The sequence below is a fragment of the Sylvia atricapilla genome, chromosome 11 (genome assembly GCF_009819655.1).
Source record: "Sylvia atricapilla isolate bSylAtr1 chromosome 11, bSylAtr1.pri, whole genome shotgun sequence".
In the NCBI taxonomy this organism is placed as follows: domain Eukaryota; kingdom Metazoa; phylum Chordata; class Aves; order Passeriformes; family Sylviidae; genus Sylvia; species Sylvia atricapilla.
Genome location: NC_089150.1, coordinates 461,043 through 483,155, shown reverse-complemented (window position 1 = coordinate 483,155; position 22,113 = coordinate 461,043). Strand labels below are relative to the sequence as shown.

The 22,113-nt window shown below is 52.2% G+C and overlaps 1 protein-coding gene across 2 annotated transcripts in view; it reads right to left on the bottom strand.

Annotated features, from left to right (window-relative positions):
- The window catches only part of SRGAP3 (SLIT-ROBO Rho GTPase activating protein 3), a 68,854-nt gene extending 63,520 nt beyond the window's left edge, over positions 1-5,334 (bottom strand). For both annotated transcript variants that reach the window (XM_066327129.1, XM_066327130.1), the window contains exon 1: positions 5,203-5,334. In XM_066327129.1, the coding sequence (XP_066183226.1) occupies positions 5,203-5,269 (67 nt within the window). In that variant the 5' untranslated portion in view covers positions 5,270-5,334. The remainder of the gene's footprint in view (positions 1-5,202) is intronic.
- Positions 5,335-22,113: the final 16,779 nt, after the last annotated feature.

Sequence of the window (22,113 nt, the reverse complement as noted above, 5' to 3'; positions counted from 1 at the left end):
AACCACCCCAGCCTCTGCTGAAGCACTCAGGACTTGCACTTCACAGGAACATCTCTGACAAACTCAAACTGTTTCCATTGGAAACTGAGAATTAATCTTCATTAGAATCACACCTGAACTCTGCTGTCCCTGCCCGTGGCCCAGTGCCTACACACCGAGGGCTCTGTAAAGCCCAGCTGCCAGGGCCGTGCTCACAGAGCAGGGAGGAACCACAGCAGGCATTGGGGTGGTGACACCCAGCCTGGAGCAGCTCTCCCCAAGTCTCACAGCAGACAGCAGAGACTCATCAGGCTCTGCTCCCTGCTGCAGGCAGCTCCACCAAAGCCAGCTGAGCTACACCAGGCACACTCGGTCACACCTCCCCACATTTTGTTAAGCACAACAATTAAGCCAACAGACATTTTCTCTGTGTTTTTGTGACTAATACTTAGCAGTTTCCCACCAGCTCCCACAAAGGGGTGCAACTTTCTCTCTTGCACTGAACCATTTCACTCAATGAGCTCTCAAGTTCAAGCCTTGATTCCTATTCTCCTTGGGAAGCAAAGCTCCTCCCCTGAGTAAACCAGTATCCTAGAACATTATTTGAATTTTCCCAACATTTTCTGAGCAAAGTGAAAGAGAGCAAGAGGTAGGAAAAGAAAGCAGATATGGAAGAAGAAATGCAGCTACTGCAATAGAAGTCAAAGGAAGCTAACAGGCAATGATAAATTAACCTAAACTTCATGAAAATGGGAAAGAATACGTTGATTTTCTTAGGCCCAAGTCTGCAAATCTTTTTAGTGTTTTTATATGCTAAAACCATCAAACCCCTAGTTTTATTATCAATTTACACAGCAGCCAAGAGTCCCAGAAGCCAAGGAATCATCCTTTTGCCACGATGCAGCCAGATGCACCATTTGGAGAGCCCCACCTCCAGGATCACAGAGGATCATGTCACCTGCCAGTCACACAGCACAAGATGCTACTGCCTCACAGCAGTCCCCTGCCAACAGCAGCCACAGGGATCACACAGGAACCTGTGTTTTGCCGGGGTTAAGGCCAAACTGCAGGAAGCAATATAAAATTCACCAGCCAATCAACACAATGCACAATTTTCTGCAAGACTGCCAACGCTGGACCATAGGCGGTTGCATCTGCATAATTAAAACTGGTTCGTTTTGCTGCATTAAAGCCACAAATCAGGCATGTGACCGTAATGAGGGAGAGACATTTATTTCAATTTCTGGCCAGATAGACCAATTAAAACTGTACATCTGAAAACACGCACTTTAAATTGTGCATCCAAGGATCTGCTGTGTTCTGCATTCCGCAGGCAGCTGTCATGTGGCAGTTGTAAATCTGCAGCCAGATCTCCATTGGTGTTTATTTTTAACACCACCACTCCTGTCTGCAAGGCTAAGGCAAATAAGAAAACCTGCTTCCTAAAAGTATTCTTAAGTATTTTCTTTCTGGTACCATCCAGCAAGCATCTCCTGCCAGTGCTGGGGCCAGCTCTCCCCTCTCCCGGAGGGTGCAAAGCAGCAGGGAAGGACAGAGCCTGGATAACTGACAGGAGAGGTCCCAGTGGGCAGGAGCCTGGCAGCGCTGATGTGTGCAGGAGAGGTGACAGAGAGGTCTCCATGCAGGGGGAACACGCTGCAGAGCTGCAGGGACAGCGCCTGCAGCAGCGGCCATCACTGCTCCCACTCCCCAAGGCACAGTGGCACCGAGCCAGAGCCTCCTGCCCCCTGCAGCACTGTCACAGCCCCCGGCCCTCCCCGAGAGCCCAGAACAGTGTGAGCAGCAGGGCACTCCAGCAGACAGACCCACACACACCTCACACACCCCCGCTATCTCTCCAGGCATTTTCAGGACAACTCCTTCCCACCGTGAGAGGAGCAGACACAAATCTCCAGGAAAGGAAGGGAGATACAGAGCTATCAAGGCCAATAAATCACCCTGTGCAGGAAGATAATTCCCCAGTTCCACCGTCCTCCTTCCAATCTCGCTCCCCACACAGCGCGTGGGCTCCCCGATTGCTGCAGCACCTGCAGGTCAGGCAGGGCTCAGCTCCAGCCCTGCAGCGACCCACAGGCCACCCCAAACCACCCCACCTCTGCTCTAGTGCCCAACAACCAGAGCTAGGGGCTTCAGCAAAAATTCTCTGCAATCGCTCTCAGTAACTTTTCCCCCTCCGTGTCATTCCAGGTGTGTTGGCAGCTCCTCTCTCTGGTCCGGGGCTTCATGTGCCTGAGGCACTGCTGGAAGATCACTGCCTCACCCAGCACTGGCTGACACCTCAACAGCAGCACCTCGCCCACTTCCAGTCCTCTCTGACCTCATCTTCAAATGCATTTCCAGTGCAGCCTTGCTGGGGTTACTTCTCTTCCATCCATGCTGACACATGCCCTGGAGCTCACACAAGGGTTCCACCTTTCTCCCTTCCATTTTCCTGTCCTTGCTGTGGGGACAAGCACTGTGCCATGCTCAGATTCCAGGCCAGGCTCCGTAGTATGAGATCACTGCTTCAAATTTTCATCTGTTATCATCTTCATATTTCAGCATTTCTTTATCAACACTTGGGTTGTTAGTCCCCCTTGCCACCACTTCCCCTTTTCTTTATCCCTATTTCTCTTCCATTCTAGCCTTTCTCTGGAGGTTTGGGCAACTGTCTTCATGAGGGTAGCAAGGGATTAGACATGAATAGAATAATGACTCAATCCTTGAAGAAAATAAGCAGAATATCTGGGATAATGAGGTAGCCTACATCCAATCCTTCAGTCAAGCCAGGAGTGACCAGACTCTGCACAACTGGAGGTGGGTGTTCATGGTCACGGTCACAGCCTCAGAGAAGGTTTAGATGACCACAAACCCTGGCCCATGTTGGGCTGGCACACTTAACTGAGCACAGAAAAGCTCTGCTCCTTCTGCAGTGCATCCTCAGCCAGCAGCCCTCCTTGGGTCCCTACGACTGACCCACTGCTGTCCTGCCCGCCCAGCCACCTTTCTTTACACGGCTCCTATTCCGTGAGGAAGCACAGGCTTCAGCACAGCTCTGCACCAATCCCTCCCAGCTCAGATGGTTATCCTCCTCCACTCTACCAAGGTGGGAAGATCAGAACCACCCTGCTCTGCACAGAGGTGACAGCAAGTGAGGGCAATCCAGTCACAGCTGTGAGCACTGGAGCTCCTGCATCTCACCATGATCACCCCAAGGCCACCCTGGTCCTCCAACAGACCCAGGGTGTCCAGGGATGGAGCTGCCACCTCCTCAAAGGCAGCAGGTGGGTGGCACACACGGCCCTTGGGGTCTGCCTGCCCACCTCTCCCCAGCCACAGGCACAGTCACAGCCTGCCAACACAAGCATTAGCCTTTATTCAGGTGAAAGCAGATCAAGTACCCTAGATCAGGAATCAGACATTCCTGGAGGTGTAATTATGCACAGAACAGTACCAAGGAAATTATTACTGGCCCATCAGCAAACTGTCTGCATTACAGATGTCCAAAACGTGATCGGTGTGGTGTAATGTAACACCCTCACACACACTCCAGCATTAACTGCCTCACATATGGAAACCATGAGGCTACAGAAGCCAGGCCAAGAACGATCATGGCCTGAGTACTCCAGTTACAAACAACAATCAGAAAAAGCACTGGAGACATCCACAGCGAAGCTTTTGGAACAGCTCAGAACCACTCCTGCCCGCAGCGACCCCTCTGCACCCCGAGCACCCTAGAAGCAGGAATCACCCGGCCCAGGACATCTTTGAGAATGCCGTGAAACCATGGGACAGTCTCTGGGAACAAATGCAAATCCCCTCCCATAAAACGAACAATACCACAGACTAAAAGAATATTTCATCTGCTTAACTGCAGGGTGCAATAACATCAATTTGCCCAAATTACACACAAGCAGAAAGGTAATTGGCACCGAGCAGGGTGTGTTGTGACTGTTCCGTCACTCTTTGAGGCCAGCTACAAAAGACTGAAATGCACGAAAGTAAACAATGGCACGAAACCAACAGCCAGCCCCTTCCCCAGAATCCCTCCCTCGGCATCACGCTGCCGCAGTTAGGCAGAGACTTTTCCAAGCGGAGTCTGTGCAGACCAGCCATCACCCAGCTGAGCTGGGAGCTGGAAAAAATGGAACCTCTTGAGTTTGCACAAGCACAAGTTAATCTGAAGGAAAACTATTTAATACTTTTAATTAACCATGTCCTGCACTTAAATATAATGAAGTGGTGAACACACATCCATAGAAAACAACCAAGTGAAGGGAGAGTGGAGCTGGTTTTATATAATAGCGGGGAGACTGAAGGAGGCAATGCAAGGAAAGAGCATGAAGCAAGCAGCTGAGAGTATCCTCCATCGAAAGGTGGGAAAAGGAACTGTCATCAGCTAACAGAATTAGCAATTACAGCAATAAAGAGCAGATTGATTAAGTTATCCACAAACGCCCATTAATAGAGTTTGGTACCAACACGATAATCCGTGGGTGTGCCACAGACAGAAGGCTGGTTACACGGGCTCATTTCCCTCTGCCTTCAACCCGCCGAGCCCTTCCCTGGGCTGCAGAGCTGCCATGTGTCACAGGGTACCAACTTTCCTTCGAAACAAGAATTGACTCGGAGCCTGGCATTTGATGCTCAGTGATCTCAATAGACAAGACCCGTAGTTTTATTCTTCTCCAACACTCAGGGAGGCAGCGACTGCCGCACAGCTCCGCACCCCGCACCACCACCGGCACTTGCATAATAATGACTGCGGGCCTGGAGGCGAGGGGCCGGAGCACGAAGGCGAACTTCCTTACATAAGGACCGCAGGATCGATGCGCTCCCCGCCGGGAGGCCGCGGGCAGCGCTCCCGACCCCGCACAGCCGCCGCCCGGGTGGGCGCTGCCCGCGATGGGCGGCCGCTGCCGGCGGCGCTCCGGGGGCTGACCGAGCTGCGCCCATCACCGGCGCTGGGCACGGCGGGGGCAGCGCCCGGCGGGCAGGGCCGGGGCTCCTCCCCGGGGCCGCCGCTCCGCGCCCGGCGCTGCCGCAGCGCGGGAGGGGCGGGGGGCGGCGGCGCAGCCCCGCGGCCGGAGCCGGAGCCGGAGCCGGAGCCAGAGCCGGAGCCAGAGCCGGAGCCAGAGCCGGAGCCGGAGCCAGAGCCGGCCCGTCCCCGCCCCGCACACAAAGGCGACCCCGCCGCGCCCCGCACCGGCCCCCGCTCCGCACCTTTGACCTGCGCCTCGTAGTCGGCGATGATCTCTTTGTCCTTCTTGAACTTGCCCTGCGCTGACATGGTGCGGGAGGGCGCGGGCCCCGCCGGCACCGCCGCCCGCCGCGCTCCGCCGCCGCCTCACCCGGCCGCGGCCCCGCCGCCGCCAGCGGCCGCCGTCATTGGCGGCGCCGGGGACACCGCGCGGCGCGGGGACAGCGCGCTCCGCCCGCAGCGCCGCGGAGCCGGGCAGAGCCGGGCCGAGCCGAGCGCAGCCGCTCCCGCCGCCGGCCGAGGCGGGGCCGTGGCGCCGCTCCTGCGCTCAGGTTGCGCGCGGGGCGGGCGTTCCGGAGCCCCTTCCCCGCCCCGGCCCCGCCCCGGCCCCGCGGGGCTCGGCTCGGCTGCGCCCCCCGCTCCGCCGGCCCCGCCGCTCTCTGTCCCCCCGGTACCGCCCGGTACCGCCCGGGCCGTGCCCCGCCGCTCTCTGTCCCCCCGGTACAGCCCGGTACCGCCCGGGCCGTGCCCCGCCGCTCTCTGTCCCCCCGGTACCGCCCGGTACCACCCGGGCCGTGCCCCGCCGCTCTCTGTCCCCCCGGTACCGCCCGGTACCGCCCGGGCCGTGCCCCGCCGCTCTCGGGTTCCCTCGGTACCGCCCGGTACCGCCCGGGCCGTGCCCCGCCGCTCTCGGGTTCCCTCGGTACCGCCCGGTACCGCCCGGGCCGTGCCCCGCCGCTCTCGGGACCCCCGGTACAGCCCGGTACCGCCCGGGCCGTGCCCAGCCGCTCTCTGTCCCCCCGGTACCGCCCGGTACCGCCGGGCCGTGCCCCGCCGCTCTCGGGTTCCCTCGGTACCGCCCGGTACCGCCCGGGCCGGGCCCCGCCGCTCTCGGGACCCCCGGTACCGCCCGGTACCGCCGGGCCGGGCCCCGCCGCTCTCTGTCCCCCCGGTACCGCCCGGGCCGTGCCCCGCCGCTCTCGGGACCCCCGGTACCGCCCGGGCCGTGCCCCGCCGCTCTCGGGTCCCCCCGGTACCGCCCGGTACCGCCCGGGCCGTGCCCCGCCGCTCTCGGGTTCCCTCGGTACCGCCCGGTACCGCCCGGGCCGGGCCCCGCCCCGCTGCGGGCTCTGTCGCTGTCCCCGCGTGTCCCCCCCGGCCCGGAGCAGCCCCTCCTGCGGGGCTCCGGCTCCGTCCGGTCGTCGCTGGGACGGCGCGGATGCACTGAAACGGATTTGTTACTTTTTGTTAAAATTGAGGAAAAAAGGAGAAAGTGTTGATTCCAGCAAAAGCAGCGTCGGTGGTTCAGGCACTTCTGTCAGGGGTGCTGGCTGAGCGCTCGGGACTCGGTCCGTGAGACCTCACGCAGTTGCCAGCAGCGTTTGCGATGGCACATCGGAGCCCTCGGACGGGCGGTGCGCGGACCCAACCTCCGCGGATCCACAATCAAGTGAGTGGGGCCTCTGTCCGGCCGCGGCTCCGCTCCCTTCACTCCTCCACACAATGGGGTCTTTTATGGGTGTCTTGTGAGGAGTGAATTCAGGGAGATTTGATGATTCACAGTTACTCTGCCAACTTTAGAAAATAACCCCAGCCCATTACACAAATAATTTACCTAGTGGTAGCAGGCGGCACAGAGGCGCATTCTGCATCTCAGTGGCTGCGGAAAGGCCTGGGGAGGACGGAGAAAAAGCGAGCCCTTCCAGGGAAACGCAGCCACTGCAGAACGTGAGGCCCACGCTCAGGGCTGAGCAGTGTTACTCCAACTCCAGGTGGACCAAAAGAGGCTCAGAGTCTCAGGGAAAGCACAATCTGTGCCAGACCCCTGCTGCACACAGGGAGAGGCAGAGGACAGGGACCACAGGGAAGGCACAGGGGCAGTGACTGTGAGCGTGGGTCAGTGTTTTGTGGCAGGGCAGGAGCAGCTGGACAGCGTGTACCAGTCCCTGCATCCCCTGCCAGGGAATCTGGGAAGGGGCTGGGACGCTGTGTGTGACTGCCCTACACTGTACTTGGAGCAGGGCTGGAAAGGCAACACCAAGGAGAGTCAAGAGGTACCAAAGAATGATCTTCCAGGAACATCAGATCTTTGGAGAGGGTGCCACTGGGGTGTGAAATGATTGGTATACACCAATTATGTATCATCTTCCAAAGCAAGGAAAAACCATTTTCCACAATGACCAGAAAAGTCCAGGGATAACGATGTTGTGTTCCTTCACAGTCAAGCATGCTCTAGAGGGACCTTACACTCCTGAGCTCACTCTCCACAAAAAAAAAAAAAAAAACCAAACTAAGCCAGGAAAGAGAAGCAAAGGCCATTTGATAAAGGGCTCATCCTAGCAGCAGTCACTTCTCTTTGCAACACCCAAAGGGATTCAGAGAGCAAGGACCAGCATTCCTGATAACAACCTGTGCCATAAGACAGATTTTGACTTTCTTGCCAAATTTGTTCAGACCTGTGAGGCCACCTCTGAGGCCAAAGGCAAGAGAGAGTCTGAGGGTCTCAGAGTGGTCTGCATTATAGAGGTGAAAGAATAATCCAACAGTGAAATGATCCAACAGTGCCAGGGTTTTCTGCTTCTCAGATATCATGAAGAATAAAAAAGCAGTGATGGCTGAAGAAAAATAATCCAATCATGAATTAATGATCTTTAATAAATATCAGTCTAAGATACTTTGTGGAATTTCTACTTGAAACAGCTTCTTAAAAGAAAGGATTATATTGTAATTCACTTTGTGACACTTTCTACCCAGAATTTTTTAATGAAGAATGGGACGGGATGGGATTTAATCATAACAAACACTTCAAGCTTGAGGTATAGAGAAACCAACAGTAGCTATGGCAACGTGGTCACTCCAGTAAGGCTAATGCAGGTTATTTCCAGGGCAGTAGCCTTGTGTGTGCTCAGGAAGCAGAGGTAATGTTGGCTTAAAGCAATTCCTAAATTAAGGAAAATGTTTTAAGCAGAAGCTGTCTTGCACTCTTTGTTTCCAGCTTCAAACTGTATGCATTTCATGATGTACTGAATATACACACAGTGTCCTGAGCAGAGTATTGACATGCTGCTTCCAGAGACACTCACGTGTGTCACCATGAGTTGGGCAGACCCTCTGCTTATGGATTCACAGACTGGTTTGGGTTGGAAGGGATCTTGAGGCTCATCTCATTCCAACCCCCTGCAGTGGGTAGGGATACCTTCCAGTAGACCAGGCTGCTCCAAGCACTGTCCAGCCTTGCCTTGAATACTTCCAGAGATGGAATGTCCATCATACCCACTCTCACACCAGTGAAGCGTTGCCAGGGAAGGCTGGAGCCACACCAAGCCACAGATGATACGGACACCAAGGTGTTTTGTTGAAACCCTTCACAACCTTAGGCAAGTGCCAGAGCTGCAGCACTGGCAGCTTGCGACATGACCTCAACTCTCCCTTGATCTCCCTTTTAGGTCTCTGAAAGGCAGAATCCCTTGTGCCATTCCTTGGGTTGATGAAGCTGGGGAATGGGGATGACTTTGGCCATTGATGTGTGGTAAACCCTCTGCAGCTCTCTGGGAAGTTGCTGTAAATCCCTGCTTGGTGATGGAAACTGTTCCAGCCCAGACCCAAGGGTCCCAAGGAAGTGTGGGCTGTGCCTCAGGCTCATGAGACCTGCAGTAAACCAGCCAGGCTGGGAGAGATTGCCCATGCAGGAGGGCACTGAGCTGCAGTGGGCTCAGCTGGGGCAGCAGAAGCCCTGCTGCCTGTCCCCTCTGTGGGAATGGCTCTGATACAGCACGCTGGACTGCTGGGAAAAGGCTCCCATACACATTTCCCAGTGTAAGAATAAACTAGTTGGAGACACGGAGCACGACAGCTGTTGGTGCTGCACTACATCACCTTCATTTTTTGAACCTTACATCTTCGTTCCTGCCACCAAAGTGCTGTTACCTTGTCATATTAACAGGGAACTGCTTCTTACTCTGTTCCTTTTTTTGTCTCTGTAGTGAAGTGCAGTTGTAGCTTGGCACTGACAGAGCTGTATCAATGTGTCCTGACTTTGCACCCAAAATAACTGCAGCCAAAGATTTTTGTTTGGGGAAATGCATATTGTTTTTCAGGTAAAACATCCCAGAAGTTTGCTTTTGATTTTTATTTTATTCAGGTCGCCAACAGCTCAGTTGTAAGTAGAAAGGTATCTTCCAAAAATACATGTGTAGTATCCTTGAGGCCATGAACATTCAGAGAAGAAAAAGAGCATTCTAAAGTACACACTCCTCTTGATCCCAGCCTTTTCCACTGTTGCCATCTTAAGCCCTTGTGGTACCAGTATAATCCAGCATTACACTGGTCAATAATTCAAGTCCTTGTAAGAAATGGGAATATTTATGTGTGACTAAATGCATGAAGAATTATGATAAACAACTTGGCAAGGCAACAGCAATTCTTCCTAGTAGCTCTAGTTCTCCTGTAAAAGGCATTGGATTCACAAGCTGCTCAGAGCCTGCTGTAACTGCACAAGGCCGTGGTCTCAGTGCACGGTGCTTATCAGTGGTGAAAAGGCTCTTGCGAGCAGTTTCCTGCTAGAGATCTGCTACCTCTGTTTCCTCAGGGAGATTGCCCAGACTCTGTGGTCAAAGCTGCACTTTCATTTCCCCGCTGCAAGCAACAACTTCAGCTTGAGCAGCCACTGCTTTTGGGAGTGGGCACTCAGCATCCACACCCAGGCTCTTCTGGAAGGACATCCCCTGCACAATGCTGGCATTTGTGTGTTAATATCCAAGGTGTGCATCTGAAATCCAAGCAGCTGTTTAAGCCTTGCCCATGGGATGGGTTGCAGCCCTTTGCCCTGTGTAGGCCCCCAAAGAAATGCTTTTGCACACAGCTCTCCAGGAAAAGCAACAGGAGCTGTTTACTCTGTTGGGCTGTTTCCACAGCTTTGATCTTGTGCTAAACCGAGACTCCACTTGGGCCCATCCCTCCTGTGCACACCATGCTGAAGCCGAAGCTGCCAGAACCAGATCGTTAATTATACTCCCACTGATTCAGAAAAGAAAGCTAAATAAGTAATATTTCATGTGCATCAGTCACCCTCATTTTCTCCATATGTTATTGTTCCTCTTTGCCTCCATTTTCTTCCATTTTCCCCCACTGTGTCCCCCCCAGGGGTGAGGATGCCTCACCCTGCACTCCTGGGAGCCGTGGCTCCACCATCCAGCATGGTCCCCCGTCTCCTCTTCCACCATACAGTGGGCACAGTTCTCTCCAAGGTTGGGTTCAAACCTCTGCCATTCGATGCAGTTGGATTTGCAGTTTGGTTATGAGCTGGCCCATGCTTTGCTCCCATAGGATGTGCTGCTCTCCCCTGGTTACGTGCTCCCAGGAGTTCATCCCAGTGCCAGAAGCAGTCTTGTTTTGTGTCATCTCAGAGCAGCTCCACGGGCCTTTCTCGCTCTCATCCCCATTCCCTGCAGCGCTGAGCTCCCTCAGCCCTGCCTGGAGCAGCCCTGTTGTACCTGGCACAGGCAGGTGACAGACACAGAGTGACAGAGCACCTGCTGCATGTGGCCATGCCCCTGCAGGAGCTCTGAAGGTGATGGGCTCTCACGTGAGGCAGGTCCTTGTCAGCTCCTTCCACCAGGCCCAGGGCTCTGCATGTGCAGACGTGACCCCAGAGATGCAGGCCCGTGCCCTCCCCAGAGTCTGCCCCACAAGAAACACAAGCTGTGGGGAGGGAGAACTGAAATGCAGCAGTGCTTTCAAACCAATTTTAACGTTCCCGAATCCAGATGACCTCTGTTGCAGTTACTCAGATTTTACATTTCTGGTCTGTGCCACTGGCATACATTGAACTTTGCCACAACAGTACTTGTCAAGAAGTGTTTGTTTCTTTTTAAAGAATATCAAGGCTTTGGGGATTTTGGTACAGAATATGATTTGTGGGTAAAATACGTTATGTTCACATGCAAGAGAAATAAAACCAAGAAATCCAGTGTTTATAATCACCCACTGGATTTAAATAAATTGATTTAATTGGTTTCTGAGGGGAAGGAGGAAAGAGCAACACAGGAATTCTTGTGACACGATTTCCATCTGAAATCTAACACAATTAGTGCAGCAGGATTCAGTTACCAAAGGCAAAAAAAAAAGAAGGGAAATCAGGAGTCAATTGAGTCGCTGCAAAATTTAATATCTTGCTGTCATCTTTGTTCTTGGTAGAGAGTTGCTGTAGCAACAGACCAAAAAAAGAACTTGCACAAGAGGAGGAGCTTGCTGCTCTTTTAACAACATCTCTTTATCCTCCCTGAATTACTGTTTATGGCAAATCATTCCTGGGGTATCAATGACTGTGGAAGCAAGGCCACAGCCTGCAGGTGTTATACCTGTCACACACACAGTGGTGTCCCCAGCTCCTCTCTGCAGGTCACATGGTGGAAGCTCTGTTCTGTAGAACTGAGCCCAACCTTATCACATGCAAGATACATGTATTCCTTGATCCTTTTCCATCACTGGGGGCTCTGCACCCTGCAGCTCAGCGCTGCGTGGGACTGTGCAGCTATAAATAAGAGACAGCTCCCCCTGCCAATGCCTTTCTGGACAATGCTGACAGCACTGAAGCTCAGGAAGGACAGCCATGGGGCAGCAGAAGGCAGCAGCTCCAGGGTAATGATGCCAGCAGCCCCAGGTCTGCTCTACAGAGCAGAGCCTAAGGAGCTGTGTGCAGTTGGTCATGCTGAAGCAAGGGAAGCTCCAGCTTCAGTCAGTGGTAGCTGGGCTGTCAGAGTTTTCCAATAGTAGGTCCCTGCTGTTTGTTGTTCCAAATTAATTTAGTCACATACGATCTCCAAACCTCCATCTGCAGTGTAAAACCCACCAACGGCAATTTTAGGCATTTTGGGATGCAGAACTCCTAAATGCAGGAGCAGGTTGGACAGCAGCTGCAGGAGCTTTCCCTGTGTGCCCTGTGGAAGGCCCCTGCACAGCCCTGCAGGGAGGCTCACTCTCAGGTCTGTGCCCTGCAGGACCAGCAAGCCTGCCCTTCATGGCTCTGAATGGGGTCCCTGCGCCTCACAGCAGGTCTGCCTGATGTGGTGCTTGACTGGACATGCCAGCAGAGCACAGAACTGAGAGTGAGCCTCTGTTCCTGCCTGCACTCGCTGGAGCCCAGCGTTTCCAGCAGCACCCTGAGCCCTTGGCAGCAGTGAGGGGCAGGCAGGTGGGCATGGGGCCCACTGGGACAGAAACAGGCTGATCTGGGACACCAAAGTCTTGCCCACATCCCCATTTCCACATCTGTAACTGGAGCTACACTGCTTCCTTCTGGGGGTATTCTAATGGCTACTGATAGAAAGGAATATCCTCTTCTGTGCAGGCCCTGCAGTCTAGCTTCTGTGAAAGGGCACCACCAACTTGTGGCAGAGATTCTTCAGTCTAGTTTGAGTTTTTTTAAGCTTCACTCTGTTGCTCCTCTCTCCAGCATCTCCATCTGTCCTGGTATCACCTGTTGCCAGGGATCCCTCATGAAAGCAGACCAGAGGGGCACCCCAGCACTCTGCCCTCCCCAAAGCCACCCCTGGTGCCACCCCCTTGTCTCCAGGGCTGCAGCCAGGGCCCTGCCTGATGGTGGACCTGCTGAAGCAGTGGCTGAGCCCTCCCCTGCATCCTGCTGTGCATTTTTGCTCCAATGACTCCGGTCTGTTGTAGCTGAGGAAAACGATGCAGTACCTGCAGCTGGGGCCGGGGCAGAGGGGCCCAGCCCCTGCCTTTGTTCAGGGCCAGCAGCCCCTGCTCGGTCCGGCGTTGCCGGGGGCTTCCAGCGGGACACGGGAGAGGCGAGAAGGAAAAGCCTGGGAAACTGAGCTCGCACTGTGTGCTCACACAAAGCGCTATTGTTGGCGGCTCCGAGATGCAGTTTAGTAGGGCAGGCTGTCCTCCCCGAGCAGCCCCGGGCGGCACACAGGCCCGAGGGAAGCTGCATGTGGGGCCTCTGTCTGAACTGACAGCGATTGATGAGGGAAAAGGGGCCAAATGGAAAACACAGCTTTGAGAGAGAATTCGGCTCTCATTAGAGCTGAATACAGCTGGCCAAAAGGGCCTTTTCCTGAAGAAGCCCCGGGCTCCAGCCACATTCACAACTTCATTGCAAATTCCAGCATGAAAGTGTTATTTCCTGAAGGACTGGGAAGTTTTGGGGTGTTTTTAAGTGCCGCAGCAGCGGCACAGAGACCCAGTGACCTGGCCTGTGCACCACAGCAGTGCCGAGACACTGAGGGCTGGTGTTGTTATCTGAGGTCTCAGTCACATATTAGCAGCCCACCCAGAGGGAATTTTTGGCTTTTCTCAGGAACTCGGGACAGGCACACTGAAATGGGTTCAGCGCATTACTCATCACTGTCCATCCCGTGGACCGTCTACCACTGGGCAAACACAAGAAAACACCAGCACTTCCACATGCAAGTTGCTTCCCGGGCTCTTGGCTTCAGCACCAATTCAGCAGGCAGGGATTTTCTGATTTCCTCCACCACTCGGCTGAATGCAAAGTAGGTTGGGATAATCACAGCTATAGGAGTAGGAGGCTGGAGAGGAGGGGAATGGCCTGTGTGTTCCAACGGCTCCAGGGCCTTTGCCAGGAAACTGCTCTGTCTGCCCCACATGGTTTCTTGAGTTTTGTTTCCTCACACCTTGCCTTCTGCTCAGCCCCAAATGACACCCAGCCTTGCTTTGGGAGGTGGAGCCAGCCCTTGGAACAAGGCATTAGTGCATGTGCTTTTGTACTTTCACATGGCAAAATCAGGAGAAAACTGGTAATTATTATTGCTGTGACACAGTGAGGTCACACATTAACCCCATTGTCATGGGTTGGCTTAATAAGCATGAGGAGAGGAGAGGAGAGGAGAGGAGAGGAGAGGAGAGGAGAGGAGAGGAGAGGAGAGGAGAGGAGAGGAGAGGAGAGGAGAGGAGAGGAGAGGAGAGGAGAGGAGAGGAGAGGAGAGGAGAGGAGAGGAGAGGAGAGGAGAGGAGAGGAGAGGAGAGGAGAGGAGAGGAGAGGAGAGGAGAGGAGAGGAGAGGAGAGGAGAGGAGAGGAGAGGAGAGGAGAGGAGAGGAGAGGAGAGGAGAGGAGAGGAGAGGAGAGGAGAGGAGAGGAGAGGAGAGGAGAGGAGAGGAGAGGAGAGGAGAGGAGAGGAGAGGAGAGGAGAGGAGAGGAGAGGAGAGGCACAGCCCTGCAGGGAGCACCTGAAGCCAGGGAGATCTGCTGATGGAGACCTTCCCTGGAGAAGGAAGTCTGTTTACTGGAGCAGCATCAGTCAAACCTTCCTGGAACAGCTGAAGCAGCATAAGCACTTTGCTGACATGAGCTGTGTCAGCACATTTGGACCTGGCCAAGCCCCTCCTGGATCTGCCGAGGGCTTGGGCAGCATCAGCAGCAGTGAGGTGTCCCCATGGCCAAGCCCCAGGCTTCCACCCCAGGCCCTGTCTCAGCTATGGGACAGAGATTCTGCTGCAGTCACCAGGCATCCTGAACCTTCACTGAGCCGTGGGGCTGCCCTGCACGGAGTGAGGTCTAGCAGCAGCCCTGCAATCAGCACCATGGGAACAAAAGAGCTGCCTGGGGCAGCTGGGAAGGTGTATTGAACCAGCTCAGCAACACACTGCAGGCACATCACAGCCTGGCTGTGCCTGCAGGGCACAAAGAGACTCCCAGAGTGAGGCAAGGACAGCAATCCACTTTTATGCCGTGTTTTTAAAGCTGTTTTCTTCCCTCTATGACCAGCATCACTGTGCTTTGGGTTTGAGAGTTTGTGTGCACAGTGAATCTAATTTGATTTTTATCCTTTTTGTCTCCCTCTATTTTGCACACTACATTAGGCTTTTGTTCCAAGGCAGTTAAAGCAGATTTGCTGTGTGCTTCGAGCTGCCTTGCAGTGCTGGCAGAGCCTCAGAGCACAGACAAGTGTCACATAACAGATATGCTATCGATAAGGGGGAGGCTCGCACAACAGGGAGGCTCAGAAAACTACAATTCTCAACAACAGCAGTAAAACCAATTGTGTGTCAGCAGGTCCCTCCAGCTGAAGAACTGCACCCTGCAATGACAGCACTGTGGTCGCTGGAGCTGCAGCCACCGGGAGGGAATTATCAGGGAGGCTCCAAGAGCTTCAACAGAAATAGCAGCCCTGCTATTGTTCACCCACACCCTGATGTTTGATTTCTCCTTCCCCTCTCTCTAAGTTCATGCTGTGTTGACTGCGCTGCTCTCACAGCCCAGTGAAATGTGGAGGTGGCAGCGTCGCAGCTGTCGGTGGCCCAAGGTCGGCTCCTGCAGCCCCCGAAGGCACCGTGGGTGTGCCCAGCAGAGCTGTCATCCAACCCACTGCTGGGATGGGCAGCTCCTCCTGTGATGCCACTCAGTGAGCTGCATGTGAATCCTTCCCTTTAGACAGGACCAAGAATGTCCCAGCATGTTCTAAGTATAGCCACGACTGCTTTCCAGAAAAAAAAAGCTGCACTAATTTGTGTTGGCACTGATTTGGCCCTGGTTTCTCATGTGCCAATCATGATACATTTTCTTTTTCTGTCCTCCCCTAATCACTGCAGTAAGAAAAATCTGGTTTACAGTGACAGTGGAATATCCATTTGCTATTATTTAAATGCATACAGATCCACAGATGCCTAAATGTACCCAGATTCAAATGCCTCGGGGAGGAAATGAGGATAAAAGATACATTGTCAAGACAATAAAAAGTACATTGTATGAGACAATCTACTGGTTTAACAATACTAGAAAATATTTTTAAAATTACTGCGGACTTTTAATAGCTGGGAGTTTCAGTCTGAAGGAAACAGCCCACCCTCCTAAGATGAGAACAGTGATGCTGCAAGCGGGGGAATGCTGGGGCAGAACTGTGGTGATCAGACAGCCAGGACAGGAGCAAAGCTGAGGCACAGCACCTGAGCAAACCCTGAGTTGGGCTGAGGTGCTGAGCCAGTAGATAGTCACCGTGGCTTCATGCTGGGCTTCAGCAGCCCGTGGTCACACCACTGCTGCGAGGGCTGCGCTGCCCTGCTGCCTCCCACCCCTCCTCTTCATCCTCTCTTTCCCACAGCACCGTGGGCAGCACAGCACTCAGCTCTCCATGCTGCTCTGCCTGCCACTGTCCCTGCCAAAATGGGCTGCGTCTTGTAACTCCTGAAAGTTAAAGGACCTCTGACCCGGGAGGTACCGGCGTGTGTGTCTTGTGTGGGTTCCTGAGGCACACACTGCTCAGGAGAACACTGCTCCAGAAGGGAAAACTTCACATCCTGAGGGGCCTCCAAAAACACAGCGGGAATGAAGGCGCTGACCTGAAAATACCAAGCAAAAGCTTGAGTCAGTCATCTCCAAAGGCAAAGCAGGAGCACAGCCCACATTCTTGGGGTTTCACCTTCTCAAAGAGCCAGATGGGCTTCTTTGTTTTTTCACTGCCAGAAGACAAGGCAGTGACCCTGGCTCCCTGCAGCAGGACTCCAGAGGCTCCGTGCTCTGTGGCACTGGTGTGCAGCTCTGCAGAAGTTGATTCCTGTCAGCTCTCACAGCTTCTCTCCAGTGAGGATACAACCCTGCATTATGGGGTTCCTGCTCCAAAGCACTGGCATTGCAGGGATGCAGCTGGATCCAGCAGCTCCCAGATCTGAGGAGCAGAGCAAAACACATGTGTAAAACAGGAACTCAGCTGAACTGTGCCAGCTGTCTGCGTGCCCAGAATTAGTGCAAAACACTGTCAGATCTAACTGGCAACCTCAACTCTAATACAAACAGCACAGCCTGCTTGCTCCCAGGCATCCACAGCCAGTACTTGTATGAGAGGCAACATGTTGTGGGGGATTTTAATTTGAAATAAAGGCTGGAGTGACCTTTCATTTCAGGTTTTAATTAAGCTCCCCTGCCTCAAAGCTGAAGAGAAAAATCCTGAAAAATATAATCCAAGAGCATGGTAAAGTCTCAAATGTCAAAGGCAAGCAAAATCCTGAGCTACTGTTGTTTTAGTTGTAAGTTTGTTAGTCCAAAGGACACAGCTTCCCCAGTGCTCACAGTCTGACTTTATGTAGGACATATCAAATGCCATACAAGTTGTAGATATAACAACACTGCATTTCATCTTATCACAAGATGCTGCATCAGGATTTAGCTGCATTCAAGATACTATTTTTCCATCCTTTCATTCCCTCAATTCAAAAGATCTACTTGCAGAACTCTTGTCAGTCTCCGGCTGAAGGTCTAGATCCTCATTCTTTCCAAACTAGTCCCAGACCTATTGTTCCCAGGCAGCATGACCTGGGCTCCATGGGAATCTCCATGCTCATCTGAGCTTTGTTCACCTCCTTCCCTTTCTCTCTGGAGTTTGGATAGTTTATCCCCAGGCAGATGTGCAGATAGCCCAGAAACATTTACAGAAAAAGGCTGACAGTGGTGTCCAGCATTAAGAGCTTCTTCCTATCTGCTGGACTGAAGGAAGCAGTGCTGGAGGCTGCAGTCCTGCCCAAGCATCATCTGGGCAGTTCCTGTCTCCTGTTTCTGTAGCCTTGGCATCCCTCCCGTGTTCTCTTGCATTCCTGCTCTAGGTTCTTCCAAGAGCTGTTTCATTGCCAGTGTTTGAGATCTAGGCCTTGGCATGCTCTTAAGAGGAGGAAATTGAGCTGACACCAGCACCAGAGGCTGCTGCAGCCTCATGGGGAAACTACTGCATGCACAGGGACCTGGGCCAGGCCAGAGGGAGCCCCATTTCCTGAGCAAATCACCCACAAGGTCATTGTTTCATAATCAGCTTGGGCAAGACCATGGGGGAGCAGCACGAAATACTCTTGCAAACGCTTCAAAACTGCAACAAAAACTCAGCACCAGCACTGCAAGATCTTTGCTCTGACATACTTCACACTAAACTGAATCCACAAATGGGTTGCTGTGTGTGTGGTTGAGATTGGTACAGGGGGACGAGTTGCTGCTCCCTCTTCAGCTGTCACTTCTCATCCAAAACAGCTCCAGTTCACAGCACATCCAGGTCAAAAAAGAAGAACCAGGTCAGCAGAGACAGTGACTGACACCTCCATAGTCTCCTATGATGAGAAACACTGGGAAATCACCGGGTAAGGAAAACCAAGATTTGGGACAACTGGCACCTCCCTAATGCTCACTTCCACCTACTAATTTACCCCACAAAACAAGGCACAACTGATTGAACTGATTGAACACTGTCACTCCCATGCAGGTGCCACACACCACACACTGTTGGTCCCCTGGAGGCTGTGTATCACAGCCCTTACACATCACAAGCAGAGCTGGCTGCCAAGGGCCCCCACAGGAGCAATGAACGCACAGAGGTAATGGGTTCAGCACTGTGGAGGGAGTCCAAAACCCTCCAACCCAAAATCTTACAGTAGGAATTTGGGTGAGTGATCCCTGTCAGTGCTTAAGTTGGATTCATTCCAACAAAGAGTTATCTTCCCCCCCTGTGAAATGAGTTTGAAGATCATCACATTTCAGAATTCCAAAATTCCAAGCCTTGGTTCTCTGACTTCACTGTTTTGCAGCTCAGTCAAATCCTTGTTCCTGCTGAAGGGATTCCCTCCAGCCCAGGGCGAAGCACGCTGGAGGAGCAGCTCTAGAGAGCAGGACAATCTAGCCAGAGGATTGGCATCCACAGCCCAGGAGACTGATGATCCTTGAATTATTGCCATGGCTGCAAGTATTTCATATGAGCCACATTTGGTGATAATGTCTGCAGCCATGTAGTCATGGATATAGAACAAACAAATCACTAAATTGCAGAAAAACAGTGAGAAAATTTAAACCTGGAGTTTGTTCTGGACTCTGCTTTGCAGAGTTGCACAACATTCCCAGTTTCACTTTAAAATATCTCTGTGATTTAATGCCAAAGAGCTGGGTTTCAACTGAAGCCTGGATTCCCCATGGCTGACTTCACAGATTGAATTCAACACTGTCTAACTTGGAAGGCATCTCCCTTCTGAAAAACCCAGTGCTGCAGAATTTGTTAAGGAATCAATCAGATATCTGCTCAGACAGAACATTCATCACAGCACAGTACTACTCAGAAATTCACATGTGAACCAGAATGTGCAGGGGGTTGTCTCTGGCCCAGAAGAGCACGCAACTGCATGAAGAATTAACTCGGATCAGTGGTGCTTCCCAAGACCCTGCCGGGGACTGTGAGTCTGGAATGGAAACTTAATTATCCAATCTGAGTTTTCATCTTACTGACATCATCCTTTCAAAATTATTTAGGATGAAGGTGTAGCAGAAAGCAGACACCTTACCCAGGATTACTCCTTTTCCTAGCAGAGGAAGGGCTGTCCACTCGCAGCAGCATGAAACATATACAATCCCCTGTGAGTCCTCGTGTGAGCTGTGCAAGCCCTGAGACCAGGAGGAGATGCTGGGTTCGGCAGGACAGGTTGATGTTTGCACATTGATGCTTCTCACCTTGATGGTCCCCTCACAGCAGTCCCAGGAGAAGGACCTGTGAGTAGGCACAGAAGGATGTAGACAGACCTTGCCCATGCTGGAGCTAGTTTGTGCCTTTGTGTGTACTGTTACACAGCCCCACAGCAGATACCTCAGATTCAGTCACATCCTTTAGGGAAAGCCCCTTGCAGAGTGACTCACACGGACACAGTTTCCTGTCCACACACTCCCCTCTCCCTCGACAGGCCTCTGAGCAGCTCTCCCGCTCTGAAATCCCATACATAGGGGTGGGGTTGTGCAGAATGGGCTTTAAGGAGACGATCAAACTCTTTGTTTCACGTGGTTAAAGACAGTGCAGGCTTCCCACTTAAAAGCATGTTTAAAATGGAAATGAACTTCTACTAGTAGATCAGACTTTTTAAAATAAAACCCATGCCCTCAGGCTCCCCACGAACGTCTTTTAAAGTGTGTGTATGCCAGTCTTCTTTCAAATATTCCCAACAGAAGGATTTCCATTCAGTAACACAATTTAAATCTTCTCTGCAGGACACATTTGAAGAAATTCGCTGACAGTTCAGCTGAGCTGTCCGCTGCATTATCCAGCCGCAGTGCCCATACAGGTTACATGCAGGCCAAAGAAACTCCCAACAGAGTCATCGGCACAAAGGTCACTCCAATTTCTGCCACGTTTCAGCTGTTAAAGGAGTTGGGATTTCCCAGTAAATGCAGCAGAGTTCCCTGCACTGTACAAGCTGCTGTGTGCAGGACACGGTGATGTTCATGCCCCAACACACAGCACCTCACATGTCACTGTGGTCTATTAGGCATTACAACAATTCTGCTTTTCCTCCCACGGCAATGACTAATGATTAGCTGGAAATAACCGACTAGCCAGGAACAAAGGTCTCAACAGCAGCTCTTGTGCACAGCGGATCTCACTGACAGGTGCTGGTTATGCTGACTCAGAAGGAAAGATGTTACAGCACTTGTGTGCCACTGCTTGGAATGCAGAACCCTGCATCTAGAAAAAGAGCCTGAAACGGATTTCTTCTCAGCTCAAAATATCAGCAATAGCAGGAGTGTCGAGCAGTTAATGCATCCTCTGAGTGTGTGCTTTAACATGATAGATGTTGAGCCAACAGCGAGAGGAGTGACAGATCCTCAAGTCCCCAGAGCAGGGTCACACAGAGGTTAACGGAGGTAAATTAACTGAACTCTTTTGATATTGCAATACACCATGCATCTTGTACACTCCATCCTAGAGAATAATTAAATTGACTTTATAAGAGGGGCAGTTTTTTGGGTGTGGAGGAGAGACTTTATAATTCCATCAGCCTCTGTTCTGGCCCCTAAGTGATACTTGGCAAGTCTGTTAATATGCAAAAGCCTCAATTTCCTCACTAATAAATTAGCTGTTAGGAAAACAAAGCTTCAGATCAAAGGCATTAGTAAAACACAGCTGCAGACTCCGAAGATTCTCAGCAGTGCCCTGGTAGCTTCCCAAGGCTGTATATTCTTAGCATCAGTGGCATTTTGGACTCGGGTAGGAGCTAATCAGGTGTAACAGAAAAATACAACAATAGACATTGCAGGGCCACAAGGAGATTATATATTCCTGAATCGTGTTTCTAGATCTGTTAAAAATGACTGTAGGGTTTATTAGTTTTCCATTATTTAAAGCCCATGCTAGCTCCACCAGCACTGTGAGCAATCCCAGTCTACTGGCTGCCAAAGCAGATTCAAGACCATAATGTTGTATCCTTGGCTGGAAGAGGAGGAAATCCTGAACAGTGCAAGATTCCTTCCCCACACAGGCCACTGAGGCAGCACAAAGCACTGGACCCCATCAGCCCTGTCTGACTGGTCTGCAGCTCACACCACAGGCTGTCTACTCACACTTCACTCAGACTCTGCCAGCACTAGTTGATGTTAAAATCCCATGAAAAATTCTGAATTGTAACCTACTTAATCTTTGTCTGCTTTTTAAATTATGTGTGTAGGAATCTTCTCTTTACTGAGTTGTCTCAAAGTAAGCTGGAGTGTCAGGTCAGAAGCAGATGCTGTAGGTTAAAAGGTGATCTGAACAAATCCCCATGCTAACCCTCAGTCCTGTAGTAAATCTCTGGCAACCTTCTGAGTAGCAGTGAGATACTGCACAAGAGGGAGTAATTCCAGAACCAGAGAGCATGCAGCTGTAATACCACTGAGGAGGAAGTGATATAGCCTTGCCCACAGTCCCCTGAAAGCAGAACCTTCTTCAAGAGGTCACAGGAGGGAAGAACCTGGCACCCTCACATACGTCTGTGTCTGAAAAGCTTTCCTTACCGCGCTCAGCATTTTTACTTTGGAAGGCCAAATTTTTGATTTCACTTCTCTGTGCACATATTGCAATACAAAACTACATTTTTAAAAGCAACCTCTGGAGCCAGGAAACAGCCTGAAGAACTTTAACCCTTGCAAACTCAAGTGCTGGATGCAATTTATACAACACATGCTTGTC